Genomic DNA, 14,836 nt, shown 5'->3' with positions numbered 1-14,836 from the left:
ATACAGGATGGCAAGGATCAAACAGTAGATAACATTTCAAAGAAATCTGAGGGCTTAGTCTGAGTCAGTGTCTGTCAGGAAAGGGAGTTTGCAGAAACTTTGGGAGACATACTCATTTCCTGCTCAGACCCTTAACATATGAATGAAAACACTCAGCAAAGCAGGTTTCACAGGATTTTTAGGAATTCTTTGTTATGCCAGATCTACCCTGATACTACTAGCAAGGCAAGGAGCTGCACCCCTCCCCATCAGGTTTTCAGGCTTAAGAGGATTAGGGCCAGGAAGTGCTTCTCCCAGAGGACATGGGGACTCGGGCTATGTCACATAGCTGGGGGTGAGGGGGCAGGGGCCCATCACTCCCTCTTTGTCGCAGCTCCCCAAGTCCTTCCATGATGGCCTCCCAAGTGATCAAGTCTGACTTAGGTTGCCCCTCGCTGTGAGGAGTCTTACCCGTCATCAACATCAACCAAGCTTTGGAGGCAGGGGAGTAAGCTGAGGCAGCATTTGCTACCAGAGACAAGCTTTGTCTCCTTGCGGCTCACTCATCCTTAGCCATGGGGGGTAGTTACAATTCCTGAAACCAGGCAGAGCGGTTCCCAATGCTGCTTATTTTTTCCCTTTCATTCCCTAACGCTATATAATATATTTGTTTATAAGTACTATCTATTTTTTTCTCACTAAAATTTATGCTCTGTGAGGGAAGGGATCGTGTCTGTCTTGGTCACACATAGTTCTAGACAGAGAAAGCAAGGGGGTAATACTCAGCCAATGCAGGATCCGCCCTGTTTGCCATAGTGAGAAACACACGCTGCAACATTTCGTAGCATACTCCTAATTATAGCACCAGAAATTAAGCTGATCCTAATGATAGAAATTTGTTTATAATGAAGATCCTATTGAGTTGACAAAGAAGAGACACAAATAGAAAAGACGATAATGTAAAATGCCACATAGCATCTAAATATTTTCCTCTGGTTTTCAATTAGCTCTCACAATAAAATGCTACCCTGCACTTTGCTATTTCTTTAACTGCTCTAATGGGAGGAATAGAACTGACACCCACCCTGCCCTCCTTGTTGTGGGCTTCAGCCTTCCAGCATTCCTGAGCCGTAACCCTGCAGGGGTCCATTACCCAAATCCAGCACAACAAATACTTCCCTTTGTCAGGACTGTAGTAAGATTTCAACAGCGAATAGAAATTCGGTCACTTCCAACACTATCAGTCTCTTAACAGCCTATAAAAATCAAAGTGAAAAGCCTTGTGTTGCACTTGCTTAGTTCTGAGAAAAAGCTGCTCTTTTCCTGTTGTGTATGTGGACACCAAAGTCACATCACGAGAGTGTTGAAGGAAGTAAATCTCGGGAGTGCTTCCCCTTCAGCAACCAGAACATGTGACAGCCGTCACAAGTAGAGAGTAAAATGCATGACTGAACAGTGCGGCGAGCCACACACCCCTGGAAGGGCGCAGGCCCCAGGATTCTGTTTTCATAGTGGTTTTTATTCGTGCGGACAGCACGTTCTCAGATCGCATTACCAGGGAATGTTGCTGTTCTCTGAGAGATGTTAAAGGTGGCAAGGGACTTGGGTTTAAAAGTACAAACACAGAGAGAATCCCAACTTAATGGGTACCATTATGACATCCAGTTCAATATAATGAGGCTATTTTCACAATCCGGCCAGCAGCCCATATTAACACGGCTTTACTAATGTGGATACAACAAATTCTGTTTGAACAAGAAATCCCTGGGGAGGGGAAAAAGATCCTTTCACAGGCTCTATCCATTTAGCAATCAATCAAAGGGAAAAGATCCTTCTACTAAAGACAGAGGCTCCCATTTGAATCCTGGAAAAATATTAGATGTTCTAAACAAAATAATATTCTATGTGTGGTGCTTACCGATTGCTGTTTTGTGAAAATGTCATGACTGTTGACGGCTAAACTGGTGAAGGAGAGATGGAGTCAGGCCTGAGGTGAGTATATTATATGCCCACTGACTGGGTTCTGAGTACCCCTGAAATGTGAGTCACCTTGTGGAGACCCCATCTTGGACAAGGGAGTAAACTGTCTATAGGCCTTTGCAAAAATCTCTGCAAAATATCACATTGTTTCTTAAATATTCAATAGAATCATACGAAATTGCCCATATTAGACTATCTTAATATACAGAAATGGTGATTTCATATGGTTCACCCCAGTACAATGTTACCAGCTTAAAGAGAACCTGGACGCTAAAGTCCTGCCTCTGGGTTGGTGCACCCACTCATCAGCTATGCTGTATTGGCGAAATCTCGTGGACTTGCTGCGCGTCTGGCACAAAGTAGTAGCCCCTCAAATGTGAGTCCTTCTTACTCCCCAACCTAAGTATGGCAACAAACAGCATCTTCCCTTCCCTCCTTCAGGAGCTGACAATCATCTTGCAGTCTCTCCAGGGCAGAACAGCAATGCAAAAGTTAAAAAAAAAAGCTCCAAATAATTGGCAACATTTAAAAAATGTAATAAATCTAACTACAAAGAGTTTTAATCTACAGTGATTCTTCAATTTGAAAATTTGCTGACAAAGTGTGGTGAAGGCAGGGGAGGAGGGGCAGGGGGCCTGGGTGGAGGGGGGCGACGGGGTGGGGGAGAGGGAGAAATGTAGGACATCTGTAATAGTTTCGACAATAAAAAATTTGCTGAGATTCAGAATCCTATTAGAAGTAAAACCCCAAAATACTTAAAAATCCCATTCAAAGCAGCAAAAATATCATCTCACCACCACTCAAGCACAACCGCTCTCTCTGGCTGAGGTAATGAGATACACAGGACCTGCCCGGGACAATGTTGTCCTTGTGAGAGTTAAACTTGGACTCTAGGCTGCAGCCAGGTCTTCGCTGCCAATCATGATCTTCCTCAACACATGTGCACAAACCCAGGAGCCTAGCTCCTCCCACTGCCTCCACCCTCTCCCCACCACCTCATCCGAGGGGAGACCGACCACATCTGCAAATTTGTTCCCCAGGGGTGACCCAGGCAACTTCAGGCTCTCTGTTTTCTAATTGTGGATGGAAACTCTTCCCTCCAGGAAGGAATCTCAGTCGTGAGCTTACAGGGAAATCAAGCTAGGATTCGGCTTATACTTGTGTTCGTTTCTTTTTTCCTGCAGATACTGTCTTATTTGTTTTGATCCCCAGAACTTGGCCTGACCCATGATAGATGCTCAATATACCATGTATGAATGCCGAAGGACCCAGCCAGCTGAAGAAGGTTCTGACAATCCTTTCCAGATATAGCAGAGTCACTGCTTTCTCATTCATGGGCCACCCTCTGCCTTCTGAAGGATTACATGTTCCCTCCTTCAGTCCAAAACTCACAGACATTGATTTTTGTGTTTATTGGCAAGGTAAAAATTATTTTATTTGGTTTCATTGAAATAACCACCCTAATAATTCACATTTACTCAATGTTACCTTGTGTTAAACACAGTGCCAAGAACCTCATACATTATCATATTTAACATTCCAACAACTCTATGAGGTAGATGTTATCATTTCCTGCATTTCAGGAATGTCAAAAAATGGAAAGACAGAGAAGTTAAACAATTTGCCCATCGTCACAAAGCCAGTGAGTGGCAGCAATGGATTTGAACAGGCAATAGACCCAGAGCCCAAGCTCTTAACTAATATGCCACGTTGCCTAATAAGATGCAGTGAGATCTTATTTCATAACACATTTTCAAATACCTCGTAATACCACCCTGTGTTTATCAGGGTTTCAGACATCTCACTAGGAAGCCTAGGCTGCCTCAGAGTTTAGTAACAGTAGGATTACAGTGTCAAACACAGCACTGGGGAAACCTTCTGGTTCTGCAATTCTGGGACCCCCTGAATATATACTTTGTACCTCTGCCTCCTCCAATTCACTCATATTTGTGGTTCTAATGTATACCTCATATTTGTTTTCTACAGCAAATTTAAAAAATACAACTATTATAGGTGTGGTATCACTGTATATTCTTTTCAATAGGTTTTTACATTCCTTTAGAATACAGACAGCCCTTAAAACTTTAAAAGCTGTGTCCTATGCCTAGATGTTAAAAATACTAATTTCTGCCTAAAGTCCAGTGAATGTGTTGGAGATATTCCAGTACTAATTTAGGAAAGGCAACAGCCCTAGTGAAAATAGCTTCCAATCCTATGTTGGAACAAAAAAGGTTCAAGGTAAAGAAGGAAAGAAAAGCCACCCTAGCCAGGAGCAGTGAGACACGCACTGTTAAATCTAGTCTGAAGAGTGGCAATGTGTTTCAGGGGACACTGACAGGGAAAGAACAGTGAGACAAGTACGTATATGTCCCTGTTTCATCTGAGAAGACCCTACCTCTGCTTCCCTAAAATTCGACTCCTTCCCTGATAGCTCCACCCTCACTTCAAACTCCTTTAAATTTTATGCCCTCAGCAACTAGTGCAAGTGTACCTTATCATTTCAAACTGGGCTAATCTGAGTTCTTAAACATTTAAATAGAATGTTTCTATTTACCAGCTAAATTGTCAACTAGTCAAGAGATGCCAAGACTTCTGCTTCATGTGTTCATGCAATAAATCACTGCAACCTGCCGTACTTGGTGAGACACTGGAGATACAGGCATATCCAGTCTATGCAGAGTAACAGGGAATATACACAAGACTCTAATGAACACCATAAAAAAATACCACTGTTGCACCTTGGCTGGTATGGCTCAGTTAGTTGGAGCATCGTCCTGTACACCAAAAGGTCATGGGTTCCATTCCCCATCAGGGCACATCCCCAGGTTGCAGGTTTGATTCCCGGCCAGAGAGGCTCACAAGAAAGCAACCAACTGATGACCATCTCTGCCTCTGTCTCTCTCCCCCACCACCCCCACCAAATACAATGAAAGAATGTCCTCAGGTGAGGATAAAAAGGAATTTTTTAAATACCAATGTTGCACATTTTATTTACTTCATATTCTAATCAGTGGCATTGATGAAGTTGACAAAATACTGATCCCAACTAAATTAACCTTAGAAATCTGACTGAAGTTTGTTTCTTAGAACCTTCTTTTTTCCTGTAAAGGAATTCCATTCCACTAGGTGAAGGACTTCAGATCTTGTCTGGCATAAATGAGGCACTTGGTAAAGGCTGGTTTACCTCCCTCCCGGCAGAAATCTCAGCTCCCTTTCAGATATGCAATGGCAGCAGTGAAAAACAGGGTGAGCTTAACCCAACTGTAGAAACCATCACATACAAAAAGCACAGTGCTCACAGGCGTGGGTGTTGAGGGACTGAGAAGGAGGGAGAAAATAAACTTTTAAATGTGTGGATTTGAGGACTTATAAATTCAAGTAAAAGAGGTGATTATTTATCCCCTTCCAAAGTATTTCAATTGACGTCCCATAATTGGCAAGTGCTAAACAGTTAAGATTCTTTGAGCACTTACTTTCTGTCAGGTACTGTGCTATATATACATTATCTCATTTAACCCCCCTCAATCCTTAAAAACTGGGTACACTTGTCCCCATTTTGCAGATGGGAAAATAGAGGATCAAAGACTTTAGCTGTGTTCAAAGTCTCACAGCTATTACACAGCAAAGTATATGCAAACCCAGATCCATCTGACACCAAAGCCCATGCCTTTTCCTTGCAGTTTTTTTTTGCACGATCCTATGGGGTTTTACAAAAACAAAATCTTGATCCTACTGCAATATAACTTCCCAGAGTAAAAGTCACAGATGGTAAACAGATGGCCCAGACTCAGCCAGACCCTGAACATTGTAGATGCCCCACAAAAGTAAGTTTCCTCCTCATCTCCCTCAGCCCTGCCGTCAGCACAGACCACCTGTCTGCCCTGACAGCTCCCTGGAGCCTGGAACAGCTGAGGCAGGGGAAAGGAAACTGAGACGGTGCCCCTTCAGACTGGGCAGAACGTTAAATTCCTCCATTGATGGGCACTCAGGTGTTTCCAGTTTTCACCCAAACTCCAACCGCTCCTTTCTGCAACCAATCCTTTTGGCTTAAGCACAGACACTAGAACCTCAACCCATATAAATTTTCTTTCACTATCTTCCAGGTATCTGCTCACCTGGAAAGATGTCACAAGCCAAAGAGAATGGAGCACAGAGAGGAAAGCACTGTATAAGAAGAAAGAAGTAGCAGCCTTTTACTCAATTATCAAGGTAGGCATAATCCAAGACACACACACACACACACACACACACACACAGACCTTGTACCAAACATAAGAGAGAGTTTGCAACATGAACAGACTAGGCCAGAAGACAAAAACATGCTCTTCTGGAGTCCAAGGAAAGCCACACTAGAATTCGTCCGTTCAGGCACAATAACACCTATGGATCCCTGCTTTCAAATAAGGCAATGATCCGTGATTTTCCATGATGCGACTGAAAGATCAGAAGCCTTTCCTCCCAACAACTGGGCTAGGAAGCCAGAGATGAGTGATGGGGCTGGTTATCCAGCACACACCAAGGGGGCTCCACCCGGGAACTGAAGGAGGGGTCCTGGGAGCCCCTGCCATTCGGGTCAACAATCACCAAAGAAGTGAAGGCCAGAGAGGCCTGGAGAGGGCGAGGCAGCTGAGCAGCAGCCCTGCCAAAAGGCCAGAGGATGACACACCTGCCCAGACCATGTGGAGAAGCTCTCCAGCCCCAGGCCCTGAACAGAGTCCCCAGGGCACAAAACCTTTCCTACCAATCTCCAGGAAAACAGAAAGGGACCAACCCTGCATCTCCACACACACACAACACACTTGTCACCTAGGAAATGATCCGCTGCCACAGCAGCTAATTCTGACTAAAAGGATGGCACGGTTTGCCAGTCCACTGACATTGGTTTTAACACCTTTGTTTAAAAAGAACATAAAGGAATAAATCTGGTTGCAAAAATGAAATCATTGGCAATAACATATCTTTGTAATCTAAAGGCAAGTAATTCAGTAAAAAACTAAAAGTCTGCAGGCCACATTTTCTATTCTTACAAAATGAAAATGCCCTTAGTGAGACATAAGGACAAAAAAAGATTTATTCTGAACCGAACATCAGTGAGAAGATAGCTTAGCCAAATTTAAACCACTAAATCATCAGTGTCTGTATATACGTGTGAAGCAGCAACAGAGGCAGCTTTTGATCTTCCATTATGAGATCAAATGAAAGCCTGTCCAGAAGTCAGGTGGGCTGAACCCTATGGGCCTTAATCATTTAAATCTATTCCCCCCACCCCAGACACTTTCCTCCTACATCCACCCCTACCTACTCCAGGGAGAGAATCTCACAACGCAGTAGGAGTTGACACCCTAGGCTTTATTCCTAGTTTCACAAATTATTTAGGTATATATGGCCTTAGTTTCCTCATCTAGAAAATGAGCAATGGGACCCCTCCCCAAACCACCCTAGAGAGCTGTCAGAGGGGGAAATCAGGTAACAGATGGGGCAGTAGTTTGAAAGAAATATGCATTTGGCCTTTGTTTAAAAAAAGTACAAATGTTGAGTGTAAATAATGAATTCAAAATTAAACACAGATTATTTCAATTAAAAAATTAAATATAGGCCTGGCTGGCGTAGCTCAGTGGATTGAGCTCGGGCCTGCAAACCAGACAATCGCAGTTCAATTCCCAGTCAGGGCACATGCCTGGGTTGCAGGCCGGTTCCCTGCAGGCCAGTTCCCAGCAGGGGATGCACGAAAGGCAACCATACATTGATGTTTCTCTCCCTCTCTCCTTCCCTTCCCTTCTAAAGATAAATAAATAAAATCTTTAAAAAAAATTAAATATAAGTGAAAGTGTATGAAGATAAGAGTATCTGAATGAGTACTAGTGTTATGTACTATAAAATAGACAAAATCTCCCAGCTCTTTCTTTTAATAAAGTGTTTGGTAGTTGTGAAATTACTATTAATTACTATTAATACTTTTGGTTGTTACATGTCATAAGTTACTATCAATACAAATGTGTCTTTAATTATTTGTATAAAGATTCAGTTACATAAAAGATCATTTTATGGGATCATTTGATCCTTAGCTGGTGGTGTGGCTCACTTCGTTGGAGTGCTGTCCCATCAACCGAAAGGCTGCAGATTCCATTCCTGGACAGGGCACATGCCTAGGCTGCAGGTTCAATCCCCAGTCAGGGAGCCTACGAAAGGCAACCAACCAATGTTTCTCTCTCATATCAATCTTTCTCTCCCTCTCTTTATAGTCAATAAGCATGTCCTCAGGTGAGGATAAGGAACAGCTGCAGCTTTGATGTTCAATATTATCATAATAAAGATCAAACACAATTAAAAATCAAATCTAATTTATGGGTATACATTAGTGTATGATTATCACTTTTAATGATCAAAAAATGAAATCTATGCAACATGCACTCCATAGGTTCAAGGCAAGAGAGTAAATTATTTTGTATTTTCCTGTCCCTTACTAAGTCAAAAAGTGCTTTGTTTGATATTATTTATAATATCAAAGATTAGTTTTGTGAACCAGGAAAATAACATCTACTTCTGTAACTATATATTTTATTAGTCAAGTTTTTAAAAATGATTTTCTAAACATCCTAGTAGTAATAACAACAATATCACTAGATCTTTAGCTTAATTTTAAAAAATTTAAATGCCAAAATTAAGTCACCATTATTATACTTGAAAAAGAAAACTAATATGAGCATATTTGAATGTTTGCTGTTTTATGGTAAGGATACATAAGGTTTCATTTTTGCAGAATATATTAATACTTTAAAACCCTTTTAATTATGAAGCTACAATAGTTTTGTGCAAATAAGAACAAAATTTATGGGACCTGAAATAATTACAATGTAGAGACCTTTGTTTTTTCTTTTACATGAAGGAAGTATGTCTCCTTTGGAATTTGCCTTAATTTTACCAATTCAAAATGGTTATTTATTGATAGCAAATATAATATAGACCACTAATGTAAATTGTCTCTATTCTGCTCTTTGCAACACTAAAAGAGACATTTTAACAGAGAAAATTGCCTCCTTCTCTGTGATCAGTGAATCACTCTAAAACAGTATGTGAGATTTTTTTACTATAGTTGTGTTCCACCCTAAACTGAGGAAATAAACAAGCAGAGTAATCTTCTTTGGCAACATAAATAAAATGATGGAAGATTTTAAATCTGAGTCCAAAATTACCGAAACACTCTTCAAGTCTTCTCTCTCTCTCTCTTTTACTTTTCAGGTAAAATATCAGAATTGTATTAGCTAATAATTCTCATCAGAAGTTTAGTTTAGATACACTAACATTTACCATATTCTACCACTACAGAAGACCCCTCATAAAATATTGTCTATTAGTCAGTCTAATTAAGGTTATATAACAGTGAGTACCTAAAGCATTTCAGGGGTAGATTATTCTTAAGGGCACCAATAAACTACACTTTGTGTACATTTTTTCAGTTTCTACATGCAGTAATTTAAAACATTTTAAATGTGCCCTATGGAGACAAAAATGCACATACAAATAGAAGCATATAAATTAAAAAATTTTGATACACAAAGCAAGTGTGTCTTATATTATAGATAATATGACCTATAGATAATAACCTTTTAACTTAGCAAGCTACAGCAACATAGATTTAATTTTTTGATCCTTAAAAATAATAATTATTAGCCCTGAATGGTGTGGCTCAGTTGGTTGGGCGTTGCCCAGAGTGAGAGGCGACCAATCTGTGTTTCTCTCTCACATGGATGTTTCTCTCCCTCTCTTTCTGCCTCCTTTGCTCCTCTCTGAAAATCAATCAATCAATCAATCAATAAGTTTAAGACTAAAAAAATAAATAATAATAATAACTATACATTCCTTTAACTTTTTGTATGTTTCAAAAATGTGTTTTAAAATAGTTTAAAATGGGGTTTTTACACATGATTGGTTTATCCTTAAAAGTCGATTTTTAAATGTTTTATTTTTAAAACATATAAAGTTTAAAAACACAAAGAAATCAAGACTTTTCATTTTTTTAGAAACTCCTTCTCACAGTCTATTGTATGTTCCAGATTTTTTATTTTCTTTAGACTAAATAATGATTTTTATCTGGGCAATTGATAATACTACTAAATAACAAACTCAAAAAAAATTCAAGAAAACTACCTAGGTTTTATACGTATGCTTTCCTCTCCATATTTTTTCTGGACTTTCCCCAACATCCACTGTTAGGAGACACTAGCTCCATTAACCTACCTTCTTGAGAATAATTAGGGAGCGAGGCCTCTTATACTTAACACTTATTTCAAAGTCTGTGAGCACCAAAATTTTTAAGAGAGATTTTTTTAAATGTGGCACATAAAGCTAACACAACATGTTTATCTTATAGAAGATCATGAAGTGGCCAGTGTGTGTGTGTGTGTGTGTGTGTGTGTGTGTGTGTCGGGGGGCAGGTGATTTTGGGGAAGTGGCCTGTTTTAATGAAGAGCTATAGAAGCCTCAGGGAATGTCAAGGAGCCAGAGAAAAACTAAGAATTTTTAAAATTCAATCATAGTGTCCCATCACTCTCTTCTCCAGAATTTCAGAACACCAAACTTCTGTCTGGTGGTCTGTCTGGTGGTACAAAAGTCAGTAAAGCCTCAGGACATACACCAGAAACCTCTAAAATTCCTAAAAGCACTGTTGTAGCTGCTGATTAAAACAAGGAACTAAATATTTCTAGTTGTTATTCCTGTCGTTAGATAATGATGACTAATTTTTTCTAGGCCTACTTTAACTTCAATAATAAATTTACCATTGGGTATTTAACAAATGAGCTTCTTATGAATGTGGCTTCCACCGAATGCACACCTTCATTTGACAAATGCTCATTTAAAGTTCTCTCCACTTTTGTGACATGAAAATCCCTTCAAAATGTATGCTATTAAAGTGTCTGAATTTGGAAAACATCTGGCCTGTCAAATTATTTGGGGGACTTGTGGTTCTTTAAGCACATTGCTTGAGGTAGTGTATTTGGAAAGAATTCATTTACCATTCTCAGGCTTCACAGAGAACTGGCCCTGAAAACAAATGTATGTGACAGTTCACTGCTACCATAGAGCATCAATAGTCATCTATTTAATTTGCTAAGACAATGTGAATTAGTAACTTCCGGCCAGATGTGTGATACACACATCAAACAAAGTGCAACCTGTTCATTATGAAAATCCTGTCAACATACACAGAGCCACTTGATGCTATTTTATCTAAGGCAGTTTCCACATTTACAGCCATAAAAATTGTCCTAAGACTTTTTATACAAAGATTTTGAACTGAGAAACATAAAAGGGTAATCAATTTCAGCTTTTCATTTTTGTGTGCTTGTGTTTATTTCTATTTTCATTTAGAGGCATAAAACATTCAAAAAAACATGTGCCATGCTATTTTTTTCTTCTGTAAGTCATCCATCCTCATCAGATCTTTTAAATCTGATGTGAAGTTGGTAGCCTAATCCTGCAGCTCTGAAGAAGTGTGTAGAGTGAAGAATGACAGAGTCAACAAAAGAAAGAAAATACACTTGTGCACTGGAAAACAAAACAGAATATTTCAAAATGACTCCAAACATAAATTAAGTTTACCCATTGGGAGGTCTAACTTGCATTCTGATCATTTATATGGGTCTGTGTGACTATACACCCGGCTGTTTGATAAAAAATGATTACTGACCACAGGCACCCACCAGAGAACAGACTGTATGTGTAACACTTGTGATGTCTCAGACATACAAAGCACCTTCTTAAAAAATGTCAGTTTCCTTGCCATGGTAAGCAGACATAATTTTTCACTCTTTAATACTTATGCTTCACAGAGTGGCTCATTTTATGAATTATGATTTGCCATTTTCTCTTATGTTTATTTTAATAATATGAACAACTGCATTCATAAAATAGATGATTTTTGTTTCATGATACCCAAAATATTCCTGTTTTCTGCTCTGTATTAAAATACACAGCTTTCATGCTATTACAAAAGCCTAATAGTATTTATTTTAGCACTTCACTAAAATGAAGAAAATAAATAAAATGATTTTTTTCAGCAACCAGCCATTTTCTTGAGTACTGAATTCTCATCTAAACTAAATTCATTTTCCAGGTCTATTGAATTAAATTTGCTTATTAAGGAGGGCAAAAAGTAAATAATGTTATTGCCAAGCAAAGTATTTCCAATTACTTCATTTTTGATTTGTCGATTTAAAAGAACGTGGATTAATCCAGTCCTCATCACCTACGGTATAGTCTGATTCCAAAAAGCACCCTTTAACCAACTTCCTAGTGTCAAACTAGCATTTCTACCGAGTGCCTGGTGTGTCAACTCTTCCAAAGTAAATAACTCCTGAGGTCTCCTGAAATCACAAGAATTTCAATCTCCACAAAAAGAAGGAAAAAAAAAACCAATGACAACTGCGCACACAAAAGAGTTCTTCATAAAGGAAGGCTTCAACCTTTCGACTTTCACAAACATTACACAGAACGTGCTTTCTTCTCCAGCGGCACACCAGGCCACGTGATCAGCCCGCAGAGCCACACGGTATTGTTTCTAGAAAGAACACCGCTCCAACGCGCCTGCCGAGGCCGCCGAGGCCGCTGTGCCCTGGGTCGCACGGCCAGGCGAGCCCCGCACCCAGGACCGCCGTCCCAGAACGCGCGCGGGGCCTGGGCGCGGGCCAAGACTTGCAGCATAAGCTCAGGTTCCTTTGCTTTATGGAGGTAAAAGTCAGATCCTCTTGGTCACTTAAATCCCCTTTGTGGTTCAGGGGGAAAATCACTCTCTCAGAACTCTTAACTTTGATTGGAGACTCTGGTTAAAATTAAGAACTTCAAACCCAGATTTGAAAAAGTGAAACAGATGTCCTGTTTGTTATCCATAAACGGCTCCGTACGGCGGACCCTTTCCCCCTCTCTCTCTCTTTTTTTCTTTCTGCCGCATTAAGTTTTATTTAATGCAGAGTTCGCTTAAAAGGTTAAAAGAGAGAGAGTAGAAAGCAAATATGGACTGTAGATGGAAAAACTCCTAAATCTTTCTCTAGAATATAAAGAAGGAAGCTTCTTCATAAAGATGAAAGTGCTCAAGCTTCCGCCTCCCAACGCAGGCATCACAGTGTGGAAACAGGCGTCCCCAGGGTGCCCTAGTCTCGCAGACCCAGCAGTGGGTGCCCACCACCTGCACACTCGCGGAGACTAAGGCCGCTTGAAGTAAGAGAAGGGGCCCCAGATTTGCACTCACGTAAGAACATAGTTGACGCTGACGATACAGTGGGGCCTGGACGAGCGGCTGTTGTGCACGATGGTCGCATAGCTCTGCACCCACACCCAGCCACCGTGTTTCGCCAGGAACCTGTAGTACTTGGTGGTCACCTGTCCCTTCACCAGCACTGATGGAGAAACAAGAGGCAGCTGGTGGCGCAGGAGCCCGCTTCCGATCGACCCCAATGCAACCCCTGGCAGTGAGAGTATGGGTCCCCTGTGGGTCCTAATTAAAGTGCACCAAGCAGGAGCCAGCGACAACACGCACCTTCCCAAATGCACGGATTATCCTGTTAATTTGCTTCCAGTCCTCGGTCCCTCACGATTGGTAAAGAGGGGAACGCTTAGAGTTAGGGGGTTCCACCCCTCCCCCATTCGATTTTCTAACTAGGTGAGGTAGGTCTGGGCAGCTCACTCCCTGGCTCACCTTCTCTATCCCGGTAGATTAAGCTCAAAGCAGAGCAATATCAAAAGCCAAGTGAGTGGCACAGATAATGAGTGTGAGCCAAGTGGGCTAGCCTCAGTTTTTCTACCCATCTTTAGTAAGGTTTGTGGGGCAGGGGGGAAGGGGAGCGCAGCATATCGACCGGAGAATAAAACCCCTCCCTGGAGAATTTTGCTCCGAAACTCAGAAATTCCCCCTCCACCATGTGAGGGACCACGGACATCAGTGTTCCAGCAGCCGCTCAAAGGGCCGCACCAACCACCACTACGGGCTCCCAGCTGTTCTTTGGCGAGGGGCTTAAATCAGGACCTTTCCCCTCCCCCATCCCTGCTCTGGGCACTGAAAGGGGCTGTGCGGGTACCACAGGGTAGCGCCTTACGCAGGTGGTGGGCGCAGCGCAGGTGGAAGGTGTCGCAACCGTGCACGTGGTGGTACAGGGTCTTCTCAATCAGGTCCTGAGGTTCATACCCCGTCAGCTCCGCCACTCTGCAGAGAGAAATCCCCGCGGGATGAGCGCGGGGTGTGGGGGCGTGCCCCACCCAACAGAGCCACCAGAGGTCTGGGTGCCTCCCCCACTTGGCAGGGCCTGATCAGCCACCTCATGTGCCAAATTGGGCTCCCAAGGTCGAGGAAGAGCTCTCAGCCGCTGAGCAGGGCCGCCCTCCCGCCAGGGATGATTCTTCCCCCCTCCCCCCGCCCCGCTGCCCACCTGGAGTCCAGGAAGATGAGCTTCATATCCAGGCTGGCGCGGAACATGAACATGTTGCTGTGCAGCTTGATCTCCGTGACAGCGCTCGGAGGCAGCGAGTGGCCCACGGCCACCAGGCCCACGTTTTGGTAGCAGCCGTCGAAGGGGGACATGTCCAGGCTGTACTGGCGGATCTTCAGGTAGCCGCTGCAATGAATAACCTGAGGCGGAGAGTGACAGCCTCAGCCACTCAGGAAACTACCCAAAAAGGTAGGGAACGGATTAAAACCTTGAGATTCAACTAGGCCATAAATGCCGTGTGGGCCACGCCCCCGCTCTCAAGTGTCCAACGTTACCCCTCACCTGTGCTTTCTAAGGTGTCATCAGGAAACGGCTCTACTGCCTCACTGAACTTACCTGGGGACCTGCAAAAATGCAGAGGCCGGGCCCTGCGACCTTAAGGCACCAGAATCGCCAAG

At 42.1% G+C, this 14,836-nt stretch overlaps 1 protein-coding gene across 8 annotated transcripts in view; it reads right to left on the bottom strand.

Moving 5' to 3' along the window:
* SIM1 (SIM bHLH transcription factor 1) overlaps positions 1–14,836 on the bottom strand; it is a 91,047-nt gene that overhangs the window by 41,376 nt on the left and 34,835 nt on the right. For all 8 annotated transcript variants that reach the window (XR_005084973.2, XM_053664951.1, XM_053664952.1 and 5 more), the window contains 3 exons: positions 14,379–14,578; positions 14,049–14,155; positions 13,205–13,352 (listed from right to left, as the gene is read on the bottom strand). Coding sequence is in view for 7 of the 8 variants with exons in the window: in XM_053664951.1 (XP_053520926.1) it covers positions 13,205–13,352; positions 14,049–14,155; positions 14,379–14,578 (455 nt within the window). In the remaining variant the exon portion in view is untranslated. The remainder of the gene's footprint in view (positions 1–13,204; positions 13,353–14,048; positions 14,156–14,378; positions 14,579–14,836) is intronic.

Source organism: Artibeus jamaicensis, unplaced genomic scaffold, assembly GCF_021234435.1.
Source record: "Artibeus jamaicensis isolate MK-2021 breed Jamaican fruit bat unplaced genomic scaffold, CSHL_Jam_final contig_387, whole genome shotgun sequence".
In the NCBI taxonomy this organism is placed as follows: Eukaryota; Metazoa; Chordata; class Mammalia; order Chiroptera; family Phyllostomidae; genus Artibeus; species Artibeus jamaicensis.
The sequence above is the reverse complement of the archived record's forward strand: the minus strand, read 5'-3'. Positions and strand labels throughout refer to the sequence as shown.